The sequence below is a fragment of the Lynx rufus genome, unplaced genomic scaffold, assembly GCF_022079265.1.
Source record: "Lynx rufus isolate CCGP_SWC_20201006 ecotype Redwood Valley unplaced genomic scaffold, mLynRuf1.p SCAF_13, whole genome shotgun sequence".
In the NCBI taxonomy this organism is placed as follows: Eukaryota; Metazoa; Chordata; class Mammalia; order Carnivora; family Felidae; genus Lynx; species Lynx rufus.
In genome coordinates this window covers 26236967-26253141 of record NW_025814827.1, presented here as the reverse complement: position 1 = coordinate 26253141, position 16175 = coordinate 26236967, and the positions used below count along the sequence as shown (strand labels likewise).

Genomic DNA, 16175 nt, shown 5'->3' with positions numbered 1-16175 from the left:
ACAAAATATTAGCAAACCAAATTCAGTAATATATTAAAAGAATCACACACCATGATCAAATGGCATTTATTCCAGAGATGCAGAGATAATTCAATATCCACAAATCAACTGTCATACACATTAACAAAATGAAGGATAAAAATCATACAATCTTCTCAACAGATGCAGAAAAAAACATTTGACAAAAATTCAATATCCATTTATGATAAAAATTCTCAACAAAGCAGGTACAGAGAAAACATACCACAACACAGTAAAGACCAGAGATGACAAACCCCCAGTTAATATCACACTCCACAGTGAAAAAAATGAAAGCTTTTCCTCTAAGATCAGGAAAACAAGACAAAGATGCCCAGGCTTGCCACTTTCATTCAACACAGTACTGGGAATCTTAGTCACAGCAATCAGAGAAGAAAAGTAAATAAAAGGCATCCCAATTGGCAAGGAAGATATGAAATTGTCACTATTTGCAGATGTGCAAATAGTTAGAAATTTGTTAGAAATTTCTATTCGTTAGAAAACACTAAAGACCACACCATAAAACAATTAGAATAAATTAATTCAGTAAAGCTGGAGGATACAAAAGTAATATACAAAAATCTGTTCCATCTCTACACAGTAAAAAACTAGCAGAGAGAAAAATTAAGAAAACAATCCCATTTACAACTGCATCAAAAAGAAAAAAATACCTAGGATTACCTAGGAATAAATTTAACCATAGAGGTATAAAACCTGTACTCTGAAAACTGTAAGACATTGATGAAAGAAACTGAAGATGACATAAATTGAAGACAAACTGTGCTCACGGACTGGAAGAACCAATGCAGTCAAATGTCCACACTATCCAAAGCAATTTATAGATATAATGCAATCCCTATCAAAATACCAATGGCATTTTTCACAGAATTAGAACAAATAACCCTAAAATATTTATGGAATCACAAGACCCAAAAAGCCAAAGCAAATCTTGAAAAAGAACAAAGCTGGAGGTATGCTCCCAGATTTCAAACTATACTGCAAAGCTATAGTAATCAAAACAGTATGGAACTGGCATAAAAACAGGTAAACAGAACAAAGAGTCCAGAAATAAACCTACACTTAAATGGTCATTCTATGACCAAAAAATCCAAGAATATAACAAATGGGGAAAAGACTGTCTCTTCAACAAATGGTGTGCAGAAAAATGGACAGCTACATGCAAAACAATGAAACCAGAACTGCTTTCATACACGATATACAAAAATAATCTCAGAATGGATTAAAGACCTAAATGTAAGATCTGAAACCATGGAACTCCTACAGGAAAACAACATCAGTAAATTCTTGAACATCAGTCTTAGCACTTTTTTGGGTTTTTTGGATCTGTCTCCTCAGGCAAGGGCAACAAAAGCAAAAATAAGCATTTTTTTTTTTTGTTTTCTGATGAGACTGTATCAAACTAAAAATCTTTTACAAAACATAGGAAACCATCAACAAAACAAAACAGCAACCTATTGAATGGGAGAAGATATTTGCAAATGATATATAAGAGATTAATATCCAAAAAAAAAATTAATACCCAGATTACATATAAGGACTCCTACAACTCAACATCAAAAAAACCCAAATAATCTGATAAGAAATGGGCAGAAGACCTGAATTGACATTCCAGAAAAGACATACAGATGGCCAACAGACACATGAAAAAATGCTCAACATCGCTAATCTTCAGGTAAATACAAATCAAAACCACAATGAGGCATCACCTCATGCCTATCAGAATAGTTAGAATCAAAAAGAGAAGAAGTGGCAATCCCTATCAAAATAATACCAGCATTCTTCACAGAGCCAGAACAAACAATCCTAAAATCTGTATGGAACCAGACAAGACCCCAAATAGCCAAAGCAATCTTGAAAAAAAAAAAAAAAACCAAAGCTGGAGACATCACAATCCCAGACTTCGAGCTGTATTACAAAGCTGTAATCATCAAGACAGTATGGTACTGGCACAAGAACAGACACTCAGATCAACGGAACAGAATAGAGAATCCAGAAATGGACCCACAAACATAGGGCCAACTCATCTTTGACAAAGTAGGAAAGACTATTCAACAGAATAAAGACAGTCTCTTCAGCAAGTGGTGCTGGGAAAACTGGACAGCGACATGCAGAAGAATGAACCTGGACCACTTTCTTACACCATACACAAAAATAAACTCAAAATGGATGAAGACCTCAATGTAAGACAGGAAGCCATCAAAATCCTCAAGGAGAAAGCAGGCAAAAACCTCTTTGACCTCAGCCATAACAACTTCTTACTCAATACGTCTCTGGAGGCAAGGGAAACAAAAGCAAAAATGAACTATTGGGACCTCATCAAAATTAAAAGCTTCTGCACAGTGAAGGAAACAATCAGCAAAACTAAAAGGCAACTGACAGAATGGGAGAAGATATTTGCAAACCACATATCAGATAAAGGGCTAGTATCCAAAATCTATAAAGAACTTATCAAACTTGCCACCCAAAAAACAAATAATCCAGTGAAGAAATGAGCAAAAGACATGAATAGACACTTCTCCAAAGAAGACATCCAGATGGCTAACAGACACATGAAAAAATGCTCAACATCACTCATCATCAGGGAAATACAAATCAACACCACGATGAGATACCACCTCATACCTCTCAGAATGGCTAACATTAACACCTCAGGCAATGACAGATGTTGGCAAGGATGCAGAGAAAGGGAATCTCTTTTGCACTGCTGGTGGGAATGCAAACTGGTGCAGTCACTCTGGAAAACAGTTTGTAGGTTCCTCAAAAACCTAAAAATAGAACTACCCTATGACCCAGCAATTGCAGTACTAGGTATTTACCCAAGGGATACAGGTGTGCTGTTTCAAAGGGGCACATGCACCCCAATGTTTATAGCAGTGTTATCGACAATAGCCAAAGTATGGAAAGAGCCCAAATGTCCATCGACAGATGAAAGGATAAAGAAGATGTGGTATATATATATACAATGGAGCATTACTCAGCGATCAAAAAGAATGAAATCTTGCCATTTGCAACTATGTGGATGGAACTGGCGAGTATTATGCTAAGCGAAATTAGTCAGAGAAAGACAAATATCATATGACTTTACTCATATGAAGAATTTAAGATGAAAAAACAGATGAACATAAGGGAAAGGAAGCAAAAAATAATATAAAAATGGGGGCAGGGGGGACACAACATAAGAGACTCTTAAATATGGAGAACAAACAGAGGGTTACTGGAGGGGATGTGGGAGGGGGGAATGGGCTAACGGGTAAGGGACACTAAGGAATCTACTTCTGAAATCATTGTTCACTATATGCTAACTAACTTAGATGTAAATTAAAAACAATTTAAAGCGCCTGGGTGGCGCAGTCGGTTAAGCGTCCGACTTCAGCCAGGTCACGATCTCGCAGTCTGTGAGTTCGAGCCCCGCGTCGGGCTCTGGGCTGATGGCTCAGAGCCTGGAGCCTGTTTCCGATTCTGTGTCTCCCTCTCTCTCTGCCCCTCCCCCGTTCATGCTCTGTCTCTCTCTGTCCCAAAAATAAATAAACGTTGAAAAAAAAAAAAAAAAATTTAAAAAAAAAAAAAAAACAATTTAAATAAATAAATAAATAAAGGCAAGAAGCATTGGTGAGGATGTGAAGGAAAGGGAACTCTCATGTACTACTGGGGGGAACAGAACTACCATACAATGTAGCAATTCCATTTCCTGGTATTTACCTGAAGAAAACAAAAACATGAATTCAAAAAGATATATTCACCCCTATGTTCACTGCAGTATTACTCACAATAAACCAAGACATGGAAGGAACCTAAGCGTCCACTGATAAATGAATGAATAAAGAAAATGGGGGTGTGGCTATGTGTGGAATATTGTACACTGTGTGTGGCATATTATTTAGCCATAAAAAATAATGAAATCTTGCCATCTGCAACAACGTGGATGGACCCAGGGAATATTATGCTAAGTGAAATAAATCAGAGAAAAACAAATATCATATGATTTTACTTATATATAGAATCTAAAACACAAAACAAGTGACCAAAACAGAAATAGATTCATAAATAGAGAATAAAATTGTGGTTGCCACATGGGAAGGGAGTGGAGATACAGCTGAAATAGGTGAAACACGAACTTCCAGTTATAAAGTGAGTACATCACGAGGATATAAAACACATCATACAGAATATAGTCAATATTATTGTAATAACTTGGGTGACAGATGGTAACTAAGACTTCTCATGGTGATCATTTCATAATGTATATGATGTCAAATCACTATATAGTACACCTAAAACTAATTATCATATTGTGTATCAACTACACTTCAATTAAAAAAAACAAAGGAATAGAACAAACCAATATGGTTTGGATTCATACTGATTTTTCATTCACCCTGGGATTCTTTCATATGTCATTTTTAAATGTAAAATAAATCCATCTATACAAATGTTAAAATCCTAAAATCCTTCACAGGAGTAACTTCTAGTTCAAGATTACTCACTGATGGGCATTTTAAAACAGAAATATTTCCTTAAAAACAAACAGCTTCATGTAATATGTTTACTTCATGGAACGGGGTCTTAGAAACTTGTAATTTATTCGTTACACAGGGTTTTTTTCTGAAAGGCCAATAATACAAACAAAAAAGCAAAAGCATTTAAGGAGGAAAAACTTCCTATTAAGGCACTGTATATGTAAGATATAAGAAGTCAAATTTCCAGGTTTATTTATAAACACTATTTGATATAAAAAGAATATTTACTATGAAATCACTTTCATATGAACACTGATAGCTGATAGAAGTCAAATGCTTTAAATACAATAAAACTAGCTGCTAAACATAATTTGAAGGAAGAACTTAAATATCTTTGAAGTGCTGCATGCTCCACCCATCAAGTAATGACAATACTGTATTCAGAACTACAATCAAGATACTTAAACTATTCAACCTCAATAATGAGGCTAAAACTTACTCTCTAAATCTTTTGCTGTGGATTTTGGTTATTGTAGAAGATGCCATCGGACTGCCTATCCCAGAACTAGCCGGAGAGCCTTGTGACACAGGTGTCATACAGTATGGAGAATTCTGACTTGCTGGAGAGAGCGAAGTATCACTGGGCATGCTCAGTCCAGTATCTGTGGAGATGTGGGGTGAAGGGAAAAAATTTAGAAACTTTAAATGCTGAAAAGCTATCTACTGATCAATACTTAGAATGGCAGCTGTCTTTTGTATAACTTCCAAATTCCCCAGAAGCTAACGAGTTGGACATTGTTTATATCACAAACATTTCTCATATACTACAAAAATGAAGTCTTCCTATTATCTCTTAAAACATACTCTTAAAAACCAAGTACAGCCGAGCCTGTAAGTCTCTACAGAAGAGAGGAGAGAAAGCCAAATGATCTAAAACATGTATTCTTAGAGGATTTAAATTGAAGAACAAAGGGAATAACTTTTGAACCTCTTTCCAGATCATATTACCCATCTCCTTCGCCTCAATTTTTTCACCTATTTCTTAGAAATACATTTTTTAACTGTCTACAAATTCCCATTGCTGCTGGCAGTGATGAATTCTACCTCACTCATTCTCTCCACACCACTCCTCATTTCTTCAGACACCACCCCAGTTTCTCTCTCATTTGGTCTTTGCTTCTGTGCTCAGGCAGCCTCATTCTTTAGATATACCACCTCTTGATTTCACTGCCCCCTTCATTTACTGCTTCTTTCTTAAACAGCTAAATTCAAGAAATGAGTTATTTTTTGTACTCCAGTCCACTAATTAGCAAAGTCACACATGTATCTTATCTCCCTACCAATGATAAGCTTTTTGGAGCAGGACAATCCATTCTTTATTACATTTCCTGACCTTCTACCCCCAACCCAGTTACTGAAGTACACATGGTAAGTGTTCAATAAACACTTGAATGAATGTTGAATTCATCCATTTTTGAATGAATGGATAAACCTAAATACAAAGGCAAGGATATTTAATTGAGAGAAACGGGGAATGCTAGCCAAATATGTCCTGGCTGAACAATCTTTAGAAGCACTCATTTTTCTACACAATGGAACACTACCAGTTAATATGTGGAAATCAGACTTGAATGTGTTGCAGAAAGGAATACACATATACCAGCAGAAAAGGGGACCTAGCCAGGGATCTCTTTAAATCTTTCTTCCACAGCAGTAAAAATATCAGAAAGAATGTGCAGTTTTGCTGAGGTCCCATTCAAAATGATATGTGCTGGCTACTGTATGGGACTATATCTTATTGATCAACTGAATTCTGTACTACAAAAGGCTTTGTAATTCTTTACTCATTGTGGTATATGTATTAATTCATAAAAGCAAGAAAGAAAATCAACAAAAACAATTCAATGAAAAATAGTCCTGTGACGAAAATAGCCAGTAGTGTTCTAGATACGAAAGAAGACAAAATGAAAGAACTATGAGTTACATAAGATACATTGGTGAGATCATAATTATTAGTGTATACAACAAATTCAGGACTCAAGCCTCAAAAATGCCACAGTTCTGCTATATAACACCTGCCCCTTCCCCCTGTTAAATATCTCCCTATAGAGGCATCTTCAAAACAAACCACTCTCAAAAATAAAGAAATTTACATAAAATATGGAGCATATCCTCCAATTAGGATAATAACTAGTGATGGCTTATTAATTAAAATACTCTGAACCATTCCACGAGAAGGGAGAAAAGGACAATCTTACCTTCCTGGGAAACAATCTCCTGTGGCAAATCATCAATAAAATCTAAGTGCATTTCTATTGGTTCCTCAGATCCCAAAAGGTTGTGGTCCACAGTTAAACGGCCCTTCTTTTCCTCTCTTTCTTTCAAAATAACCTAAAAGTCATTACCAATCTTTAATTACTGATCACTCTTTAAGAATGTATAGAATGATTAAAATGTTCACTATTACACAGATACAGTTCACTTAAAAATGGACATGAGGAGTTTGGTTGGCTACATGTTTAGTTGGCTACAAACAAACTGGCAAAAAAAAAAAAAAAATGTAATTTTAGGCCCTGTAGTTGAAAAAGGTACCATATCCAAAATAAAGGAAGGCAATTATGCTGTATAATGCTACAGCTATCAAACCACATCTGCTTCACGCTTTAACTCCTGATTGACAAACTAGTTTCCACAAAAATGGATAAAATAACAAGTGTGGAAACCAGGTCATACAGTTTAACATTAAATTTACATTTTGCAGTTTTCAATTATTTGGACCTGGATTATCTCATTCTGCTCCTAACAATACTGAGTTAGGGGCACCTGGCAGGCTTAGTTGGTACAGCATGCGACTCTGGATCTTGGGGTTGTTGAGTTCAAGCTCCATGCTGGGTGCAGAGATTACACCCACAAAAATAAAATACTGAGTTAAACAGAGCAGATATTATCCCAACTTATAGATGAAGAAGATAAGGGTAAGAAAGGTTTGCCTAAAACTATATAATTTAGTACCAGAATCTAGGGCTTCTGATTCCTACAGTCCAATGTTTTGGATGCTAAATGTTTAACTTCTTTTGATTTTTTTTAACCTTACAGAAAGAATTCATCCTCCAGGGTTTTGTTCAATATAGAAAGATAATCATGATGCTGATGATATCCCCAACTTTCAATTAACTATTCATCATAAAGATATACACCTATAAATATCTCATAACAATCTGTTGGCTAAAATGCCACAACTACTTCTGCAAAACATTTTAAATCCTTAAATTTAACTTGTAAAATAAACATCTCCAGGTTTCGGTTTACCTTTTTAAGTGCTGTGGGTCGTTTTAGTTTAGCAATTTCCTTCTCTTTTCCTTTCTTTGCTTTAGAGGAAGTAATGTCCAAAGAATTAAAGGATGTCAAACATGGCTGACTTTTGGTTAAGGGTTTTCTGTTAGTAGAGTCTTTAGTGTGAAAAGAAGCTGCAGTGACCACTAGAAACAAACAAGAACATTAGCTTTACTATTACAGCCAGCGCCGCATACAATGAACATTTCTAATGATAAATCTACAAGAACATCCTCTTCTTGTGGGAGAATAGACATCATAATAGTAGGAGTAATACAGGGCCATGCAGTATCTCTCAGGTACAGCTTTTATGCATCTGTTTAACCTCCATAAGATAAAGATGACAAAGCCAATGCAGGTAACTAATTTAGCAATCCAAAGCAGGGACAAATAAATTATTAGTTCTACTCCACAGCAGCAAGCCTCAAGCATGGCAATTCTTTGCAACTGGTCTCCAGGCAGAACCACTCTACCTCTCCAATTTCAAAACTTTGCACCTCTCCTTATTCCTACGGAATCTTACATAAGAATCACCCTTATATAGGGCACCTAGGTGGCTCAGTCTGTTAAGCTGACTTAAGCTCAGGACACGATCTCATGGTTCATGAGTTCAAGCCTGGCATCAGGCTTTCTGCTGTCAGCACAGAGCCCACTTCAGATCCTCTGTCTCCCTCTCCCTGCCATTCCCCCATGCGGGTGTTCTCTCTCTCTCTCTCAAAAATAAACATTAAAAAAAATTATAAAAAAACCATCACCCTTTTATATGAAATAGTCTATCACTCCTCACTTCCATCCACCAGTGAAGAGTGATCTTCCCCTTTGGCTGCACTCTCAGTACTATTCAGCAGTTCTTTTACACCTGATTGATACCCTCACCCAGTAGTGGTGACCCAGTCCTTTAGCAGTCCGAGGACCTTATCCTCAATCCTCGTGCTCTAGCAGCAAAGCTCTCCTATTACTCCCCTGAGAAGCTGCTGTCCAGTATAAACGGATATGCCAGGCTTATCCTGGGTTGTTCAGTCGGTTTAGCATCCAACTTTGGCTCAGGTCATGATCTCGCAGTCCATGAGTTCGAGCCCCATGTCAGGCTCTGTGCTGACAGCTTAGAGCCTGGAACCTGCTTCAGAGTCCGTGTCTCCCTCTCTCTCTCTCTCTCTCTGCCCCTCCCCTGCCTGCGCTCCCTCTCTCTCTCAAAAATAAACATAAAAAAACATTAAATGAATCAGCACTCCTGTATCCTTTGAATAAATTCCTAGTAGTGCTATTGCTGGGTCGTAGGATAGTTCTATTTTTAATTTTTTTGAGGAACCTCCACAAGGTTTTCCACAGCGGCTGCACCAGTTTGCATTCCCACCAACAGTGCAAGAGGGTTCACTTTTTTCCACATCCTCACCAGCATCTGCTGTTTCCTGAGTTGTTAATTTTAGCCACTCTGACCGGTGTGAGGTGGTATTTCATTGTGGTTTTGATCTGTATTTCTCTGATGATGAGTGATGTTGACCATCTTTTCATGTGTTTGTTGGCCATCTGGATGTCTTTTTTGAAAAAGTGTCTATTCATGTCTTCTCCCCATTCCTTCACTGGATTATTTGTTTTTCAGGTGCTGAGTATGGTAAGTTCTTTATAGATTTTTGGATACTAACCCTTTATCTGATAGGTCATTTGCAAGTATCTTCTCCCATTCCATCAGTTGCCTTTTAGTTCTGTTGATTGTTTCCTTTGCGGTGTAAAAGCTTTTTACCCTGAGGAGGTCCCAATAATTCATTTTTGCTTTTAATTCCCTTGCCTTTGGAGATGTGTCAAGCAAGAAATTGCTGTGGCTGAGGTCAGAGGTTGTTGCCTGCTTTCTCCTCTAGGGTTTTGATGGCGTCTTGTCTCACATTTAGGTCTTTCATCCATTTTGAGTTTATTTTTGCGTATGGTGTAAGAAAGTGGTCTAGTTTCATTCTTCTGCATGTCACTGTCTAGAGACTGTCTTTTTTTCCATTGGATACTCTTTCCTGCTTTGTCAAAGATTAGCTGGCCATACATTTGTGGGTCCAATTCTGGGTTCTCTATTCTATTCCATTGGTCTATATGTCTGTTTTTGTGCCAATACCACACATACTGTCTTGATGATTACAACTTTGTAGTAGAGTTTGGGATTGTCATGCTTCCCACTCTGGTTTCCTTTTTCAATATTATTTTGGATATTTGGGGTCTTTTGTGGTTCTATACAAATTTTAGGATTGTTTGTTCTAGCTTTGAGAAGAATGCTGGGGCAATTTTGATTGGGATTCCATTGAATGTGTAGATTGCTTTGGGTAGTATTGACTTTTTAACAGTATTTATTCTGTTCCAATCCATGAGCATGGAATTTTTTCCATTTCTTTGTGTCTTCTTCAATTCCCTTCATAAGCTTTCTAGAGTTTTCAGCATACAGATCTTTTACATCTTTGGTTAGGTTTATTCCTAGGTATTTTATGGTTCTTGGTGCAATTGTAAATGGGATCAATTTCTTGATTTCTCTGTTGCTTCATTATTGGTGTATACAAATGCAACCGATTTCTGTACACTGATTTTGTACCCAGCGACTTTGCTGAATTCATGTATCAATTCTAGCAGCCTTTTGGTGGAGTCTTTCGGGTTTTCCATGTAGAGTATCATGTTGTCTGCGAAAAGTGAAAGTTTGACTTCTTCTTTGCCAATTTTGATGCCTTTTATTTCATTTTGTTGTCTGACTGCTGATGCTAGGACTTCCAACACTATATTAAACAACAATGGTGAGAGTGGACATCCCTGTTGTGTTGCTGAACTCAGGGGGAAAGCTCTCAGTTTTTCCCCATTGAGGTTGATATTAGCTGTGGGCTTTTAATACAGGGCTTTTATGATGTTTAGGTATGTTCCTTCTATCCTGACTTTCTTGAGGGTTTTTACTAAGAAACGATGCTGTATTTGTCAAAATGTTTTTTCTGCATCTATTGACACAATCATATGGTTCTTATCCTTTCTTTTATTAATGTGATGTATCACACTGATTTGCAAATATTGAACCAGCCCTGCAGTCCAGGAATGAATCCCACTTGATCATAGTAAGTAATTCTTTTTATATGCTATTGAATTTGATCTGCTAGTATCTTGTTGAGAATTTTTGCATCCATGTTCATCAGGGATATTGGCCTATAATTCTCCTTTTTTTGTGGGGTCTCTGGTTAGGGAATCAAAGTAATGCTGGCTTCATAGAATGAGTCTGGAAGTTTTCCTTCCATTTCTATTTTTTGGAACAGCCTGAGAAGTACAGGTATCAACTCTGCTTTAAATGTCTGGTAGAATTCCTAGGGAAGCCATCTGGTCCAGGACTCTTATTTGTTGGCAGATTTTTGATAGCTGATTCAATTTCCTCACTGCTTATGGGTCTGTTCAAACTTTCTATTTCTTCCCATTTGAGTTTTGGTACAGTGTGAGTGTCTAGGAATTTGTCCACTTCTTCCAGGTTGTCCAGTTTGTTGGCATATAATTTTTCATAGAATTCTCCAATAATTGCTTGTATTTCTGAGGGATTGTGATAAATCCATTTTCATTCGTGATTTTATCTATTGGGGTCCTCTCTCTTTTCTTTTTGAGAAGTCTGGCTAGGGGTTTATTAATTTTGTTTATTTTTTCAAAACAACAGCTCTTAGTTTCATTGATCTGTTCTACTGGGGTTTTTTTTTGTTTTTCTATTTTTGGATTCTATATTGTTTATTTCTGCTCTGATCATTATTATTTCTCTCCTTCTGCTGGCCTTGGGGTTTCTTTGTTGTTCTGCTTCTAGTTTCTTTCAGTGCGCTGTTAGATTTTGTATTTGGGATTTTTCTTGTTTCTTGAAACAGGCCTGGATTGCAATGTATTTTCCTCTCAGGATTGCCTTTGCTGCATCCCAAAGGGTATGGATTGTTGTGTTTTCACTTTCATTTGTTTCCATATATTTTTTAATTTCTTCTTTAACTGCCTGGTTCACCCCTTCATTCTTTAGTAGTATGTTCTTTAACCTCCATGCATTTGGAGGTTTTCCAAAAATGTTTATAATAGCATTTTCAACAATAGCCAAATTATAGAAAGAGCCTAAATGTCCATCAACTGTTGAATGGATAAAGAAGATGTGGTTTATGTATACAATGGAATACTACTTGGCAATGAGAAAGAATGAAATCATGCCATTTGCAGCAACACGGATGGAACTGGATGGTGTTATGTTGAGTGGAATAAGTCTGTCAGAGAAAGACAGATATCATATGTTTTCACTCATATGTGGATCTTGAGAAACCTAACAGAAGACCATGGGGGAAGGAAAGGAGAAAAAATAGTTACAAACAAAGAGGGAGAGAGGCAAACCGTAAGAGACTCTTAAATCTAGAGAACAATCTGACAGTTGATGGGAGTGGGGAAGAGGGGAATATGGGTGATGGGCACTGAGGAGGGCACTTGTTGGGATGAGCACTGGATGTTGTATGTACACGATGAACCACAGGAATCTACCCAAAAACCAAGAGCACACTTTACACACTGTATGTTAGCCAAAATTATATATATATATATAAAAATTAAATGTACATGCCACCTGAGAGGAGGCAGAAGGCATCCTAATTCCTGTTCACTGTGTATCACCACTGTGTATCACCACCTCTCCTCTTAATCCCATCTCAGGGGGCGCCTGGGTGGCTCAGTTGGTCAAGCTTCTGACTCTTGATTTCAGCTCAGGTCATGATGTCACAGTTTCATGAGTTCGAGCCCCACACCAGGCTCTGCACTGACAGCGTGGAGCCTGCTTGAGATTTTCCCTCTCAGTCTGACACTCCCTTGCTCATACCGTTTCTCAAAAATAAATAATAAATAAAAATCTTTAAAAAAAAAATCCCATCTCAGGATTAATTTCCCAAGGATCTTGCTCTACGCATTTCCCTTTCATCTTTCAAGGTCTTCCTCGACCCCCAACTCTTTTCCCTATCTCCCAACAAGAAGCTAAATCTTCTGTATATAGAAAAAGAAAAACAAAAAACAGACAAACCAACAAAACCATTCCCCTGACTGGCTTCCCCTCACGCTAAAGTACTATCACTCCCCTTTCCTCCCTTACTAAACTTCTCAATAGTCTGCTTTACCAGTTATTTACACTGATGTGGATGCTATCTAATTGTAGCTGATTGACAAGGTAAGCTTAGGATCCTTCTACGTGGCCATTTTCCCCAGAGGTCCTGAAGAGTCTGCTTTCTGGTCTCTGTCCTACCCATGTGCTCACAAATGCTATGGTCAAGATCACATACAAGCTTGCAATCACTAAATCTAATTCTTCTTGCTGTCCTTTAAATCTAAGCATACCACAAGACTTTATCCTTGAATATATTTTCCTAACTTTTCTTTCCCCTAACAACCTTATGTATTTCCAGAGCTACACTTCTATCTCTCTTTGAAACTCACTGACTTCTAACCTAAACTGCACATAACTACAATTTAAATAGGCACCATCAGGATATCCCTAACTAGCATTTCAAACACAATAGGGCTGGAGTCTGTTCTTCCCAACAAAAATTCTTCTTCCATGATCCCTGTTTGATATCATCATAATCACCACAATCCTCCAACGAGGAGAGTTTGGAGTCCTTTTTAACCTGTTTCCACATTCCATCAGTTAAAAAACAAACAAACAAAACCCTATCAATTCCTCATAATCTTTTGACATATCTACAATAGTCTCACTTTTTTCTTGGACTTCCCAAGAAAGTCCATTTTTTTGCAATCAATACTTTCTCATTTAAACACTGGTGACAGGTTAGAGGTTAATCTCATTTCCATCTGACAAGAATTATACTCTCCCTTCAAAGCCCAATCCAAATGTTATGATATATGAAGTGATTTGTAACATCCTCCCCATACCTCTCCGTTGACTATTATAAATCACTCTTCTCTTCTGAAAGTTCATAAAACTTTTCTGGTATCCTTCCTAAGGCACTGCTCTTTATTAGTTATTTATGTATGTCTTTCTCCCCAACTAGATTATTAACTTTTTAATCTGTAATTCCACAGTCCTTGACATGCTTTCCATGTAAATATTTACAGTTGTATAAATTAACATTTGCTAAATAAATCAAAGTTATAACAATAAAGCCATCACAGGTTAACAATCTCTTCTCCACAGTAATTAGTTAACATTTATTGAGTGATTATAACCCAGATACTCTTCTGACCACATTACATGTACCATCTCATTTACTCTTCAAAACAACCCTGAAGTAGGTACTATCATTACCTCCATCTTAATGTCAGGAAATAACTTGCCAAGGAAATACACAGAAGAACAGATTTCAAACCTAGGCAACTCAATTCTAAAGCCCCTGCTTATTGCCATGAGGCCGTACTGCCTCCAGAATACTGCTGTCAGTTCCACTGCTATAGTCCTTTACTCTTTCAATGAGATGTAATTGCCTCTCTCTCCAACTCAACAACATGCAACTCAAAAGCTCAGTACATATTCAATACTATTTTTACTAACAGTTACTCAAAGCTAAGGTTTATACTGGACACGTAACTAGCTATAGGTATAAACATTCTGCACGTAGAACTAAAGTTATATTCTGTTAATTATCTTCTTGTCTAAAGACAGACCCTTTACATAGGAACAGAAGAAACAGAATATTCAATTCTGCGTCTTAACATCTGCTTTTTGTTGGTGCCTTTCCCCTTCCTTTATCTTACTTCTCTTCCTCTCTAACTAAGGCTATGAAAAGAAATAAGGGAACACATAAAAACTGCTGAATTTTAAATCTGATAAGGTTTGCTAAAATATACATTACTGTTTCAGTAGAAAGCCAAATCATTCATATTCTCTCTCTCTCTCTCACACATACACACACCTTGATCAAAATTCCTATGTTTCCCATTATCCAATTTAAAAGTTATAAAGCCAAATTAGTTGTGATTCTTATTTCAATCTCTGAGGAAGAAAAACATTAGCTGGTTCACAATTACACCAACTGACATTTGTACAGAGACCCGAAGGACCTGAAAGAACAAACCACACATTGATATATGAGGAAGGAGAATTCCGGGGAAAGGAAATAGTAAGCACAAAGATACTGAGCTAGGAGCATGTTGGGTGTGTCTGTGGAACAGCAAGGGGGCTGACTGGCTACAGCAGTGTGTGCCAGAGAGAATGGTGATGGGGGCAAAAAGGTCACAGGATCAGCTAAGATGTGGCTTTAGTCAGGACTCCAGCCGTACTCCAAGTGAGATCAAGAGCTACTGGAGGGTTCTGAGTAGTGGAGTGATATAATCCTATTCATATTTTTAAAAGATCACTCCTTTCAAGATAGAGTGCAGTTATAGCAGGAGGGAAAGGTAAGTAACAGGAGGCTACTACGATGCAGTACAATGATGGGGCGACGAGGGTAACAGAAGAGCTGGTGAGAAGACTCTGGATTTTTTAGATATATATAATTTAAATTAACAATATTCAAAATATATTACCAAAAGCAAACAGCAAATTCCTCAAATAATGACATCACCTGTATATGACAGAGGTCTGGTATTAGTAATCTGCCGTGCTTTCATCGCTTGTTGTTGTTTTTCCAGAGCTGCTAACATGTCCCCCAAATCTAGCTGCACAGGTGTTTTATTCTTTTTTCCAGCTGCCTTTGATAAAGCTTCCTGCAAAGTAACATGAAAACATTTATTTTTTGTGATAGTATGAAAGTGTGGCAATTTATAATGATTATATTTGTCTTTCTGTCCCCAAATCTACCAATTATATTTGTTCACAAAAATGAATAAATACCTGTAGTTTTTTTTGCTCCATACTTATTTCTGAATATTCTTGAGCCGTGGCAAGGGCTGCTGCTAAAGCTTTCTTCTTCTGACTTTTTGCACGTTTAGGAACGGAAGTTGTAATGGGAATTGGAGTCTGCACTATATTGATTGGTGAGTTTTCAGGTAAATCATCCAACTAAGATAACCAGACAAAAACACTGTTACTGATTCCACAAAAGACTACCTTAAGGAAAGACAATCCAGAATATGGGGTGTCCTCTGGTATAACTGGACAGGACTCTTTGAGAATTCAATGTCATAAAGAACAGAGTAAGATGACGTGATCATTTCAGACTGGAAAATAATAGAGATAAAACAGCTTACTGCAATTGGTGATGCTTGTCTGAATCCTGGCCTGAAAACAAAATAACTCCCAAGTTAAGTCAAGTTTTCCAACAAGTACGGTGTATGATCATTTCATTAATGGCGTTGTCTTGTCTGTAATAGAACTATGGATTTTATAGGAAAGTGTCTTTGTTCTGGCAATGATGAAAATAAGTATGAAGTACTAAATACATGGTTTCT

At 37.1% G+C, this 16175-nt stretch overlaps 1 protein-coding gene across 2 annotated transcripts in view; it reads right to left on the bottom strand.

Moving 5' to 3' along the window:
• SECISBP2L (SECIS binding protein 2 like) overlaps window positions 1-16175 on the bottom strand; it is a 65325-nt gene that overhangs the window by 22209 nt on the left and 26941 nt on the right. For both annotated transcript variants that reach the window (XM_047075140.1, XM_047075139.1), the window contains 5 exons: window positions 15619-15786; window positions 15350-15491; window positions 7806-7975; window positions 6755-6887; window positions 4996-5158 (listed from right to left, as the gene is read on the bottom strand). In XM_047075140.1, coding sequence (XP_046931096.1) covers window positions 4996-5158; window positions 6755-6887; window positions 7806-7975; window positions 15350-15491; window positions 15619-15786 — 776 coding nt within the window. The remainder of the gene's footprint in view (window positions 1-4995; window positions 5159-6754; window positions 6888-7805; window positions 7976-15349; window positions 15492-15618; window positions 15787-16175) is intronic.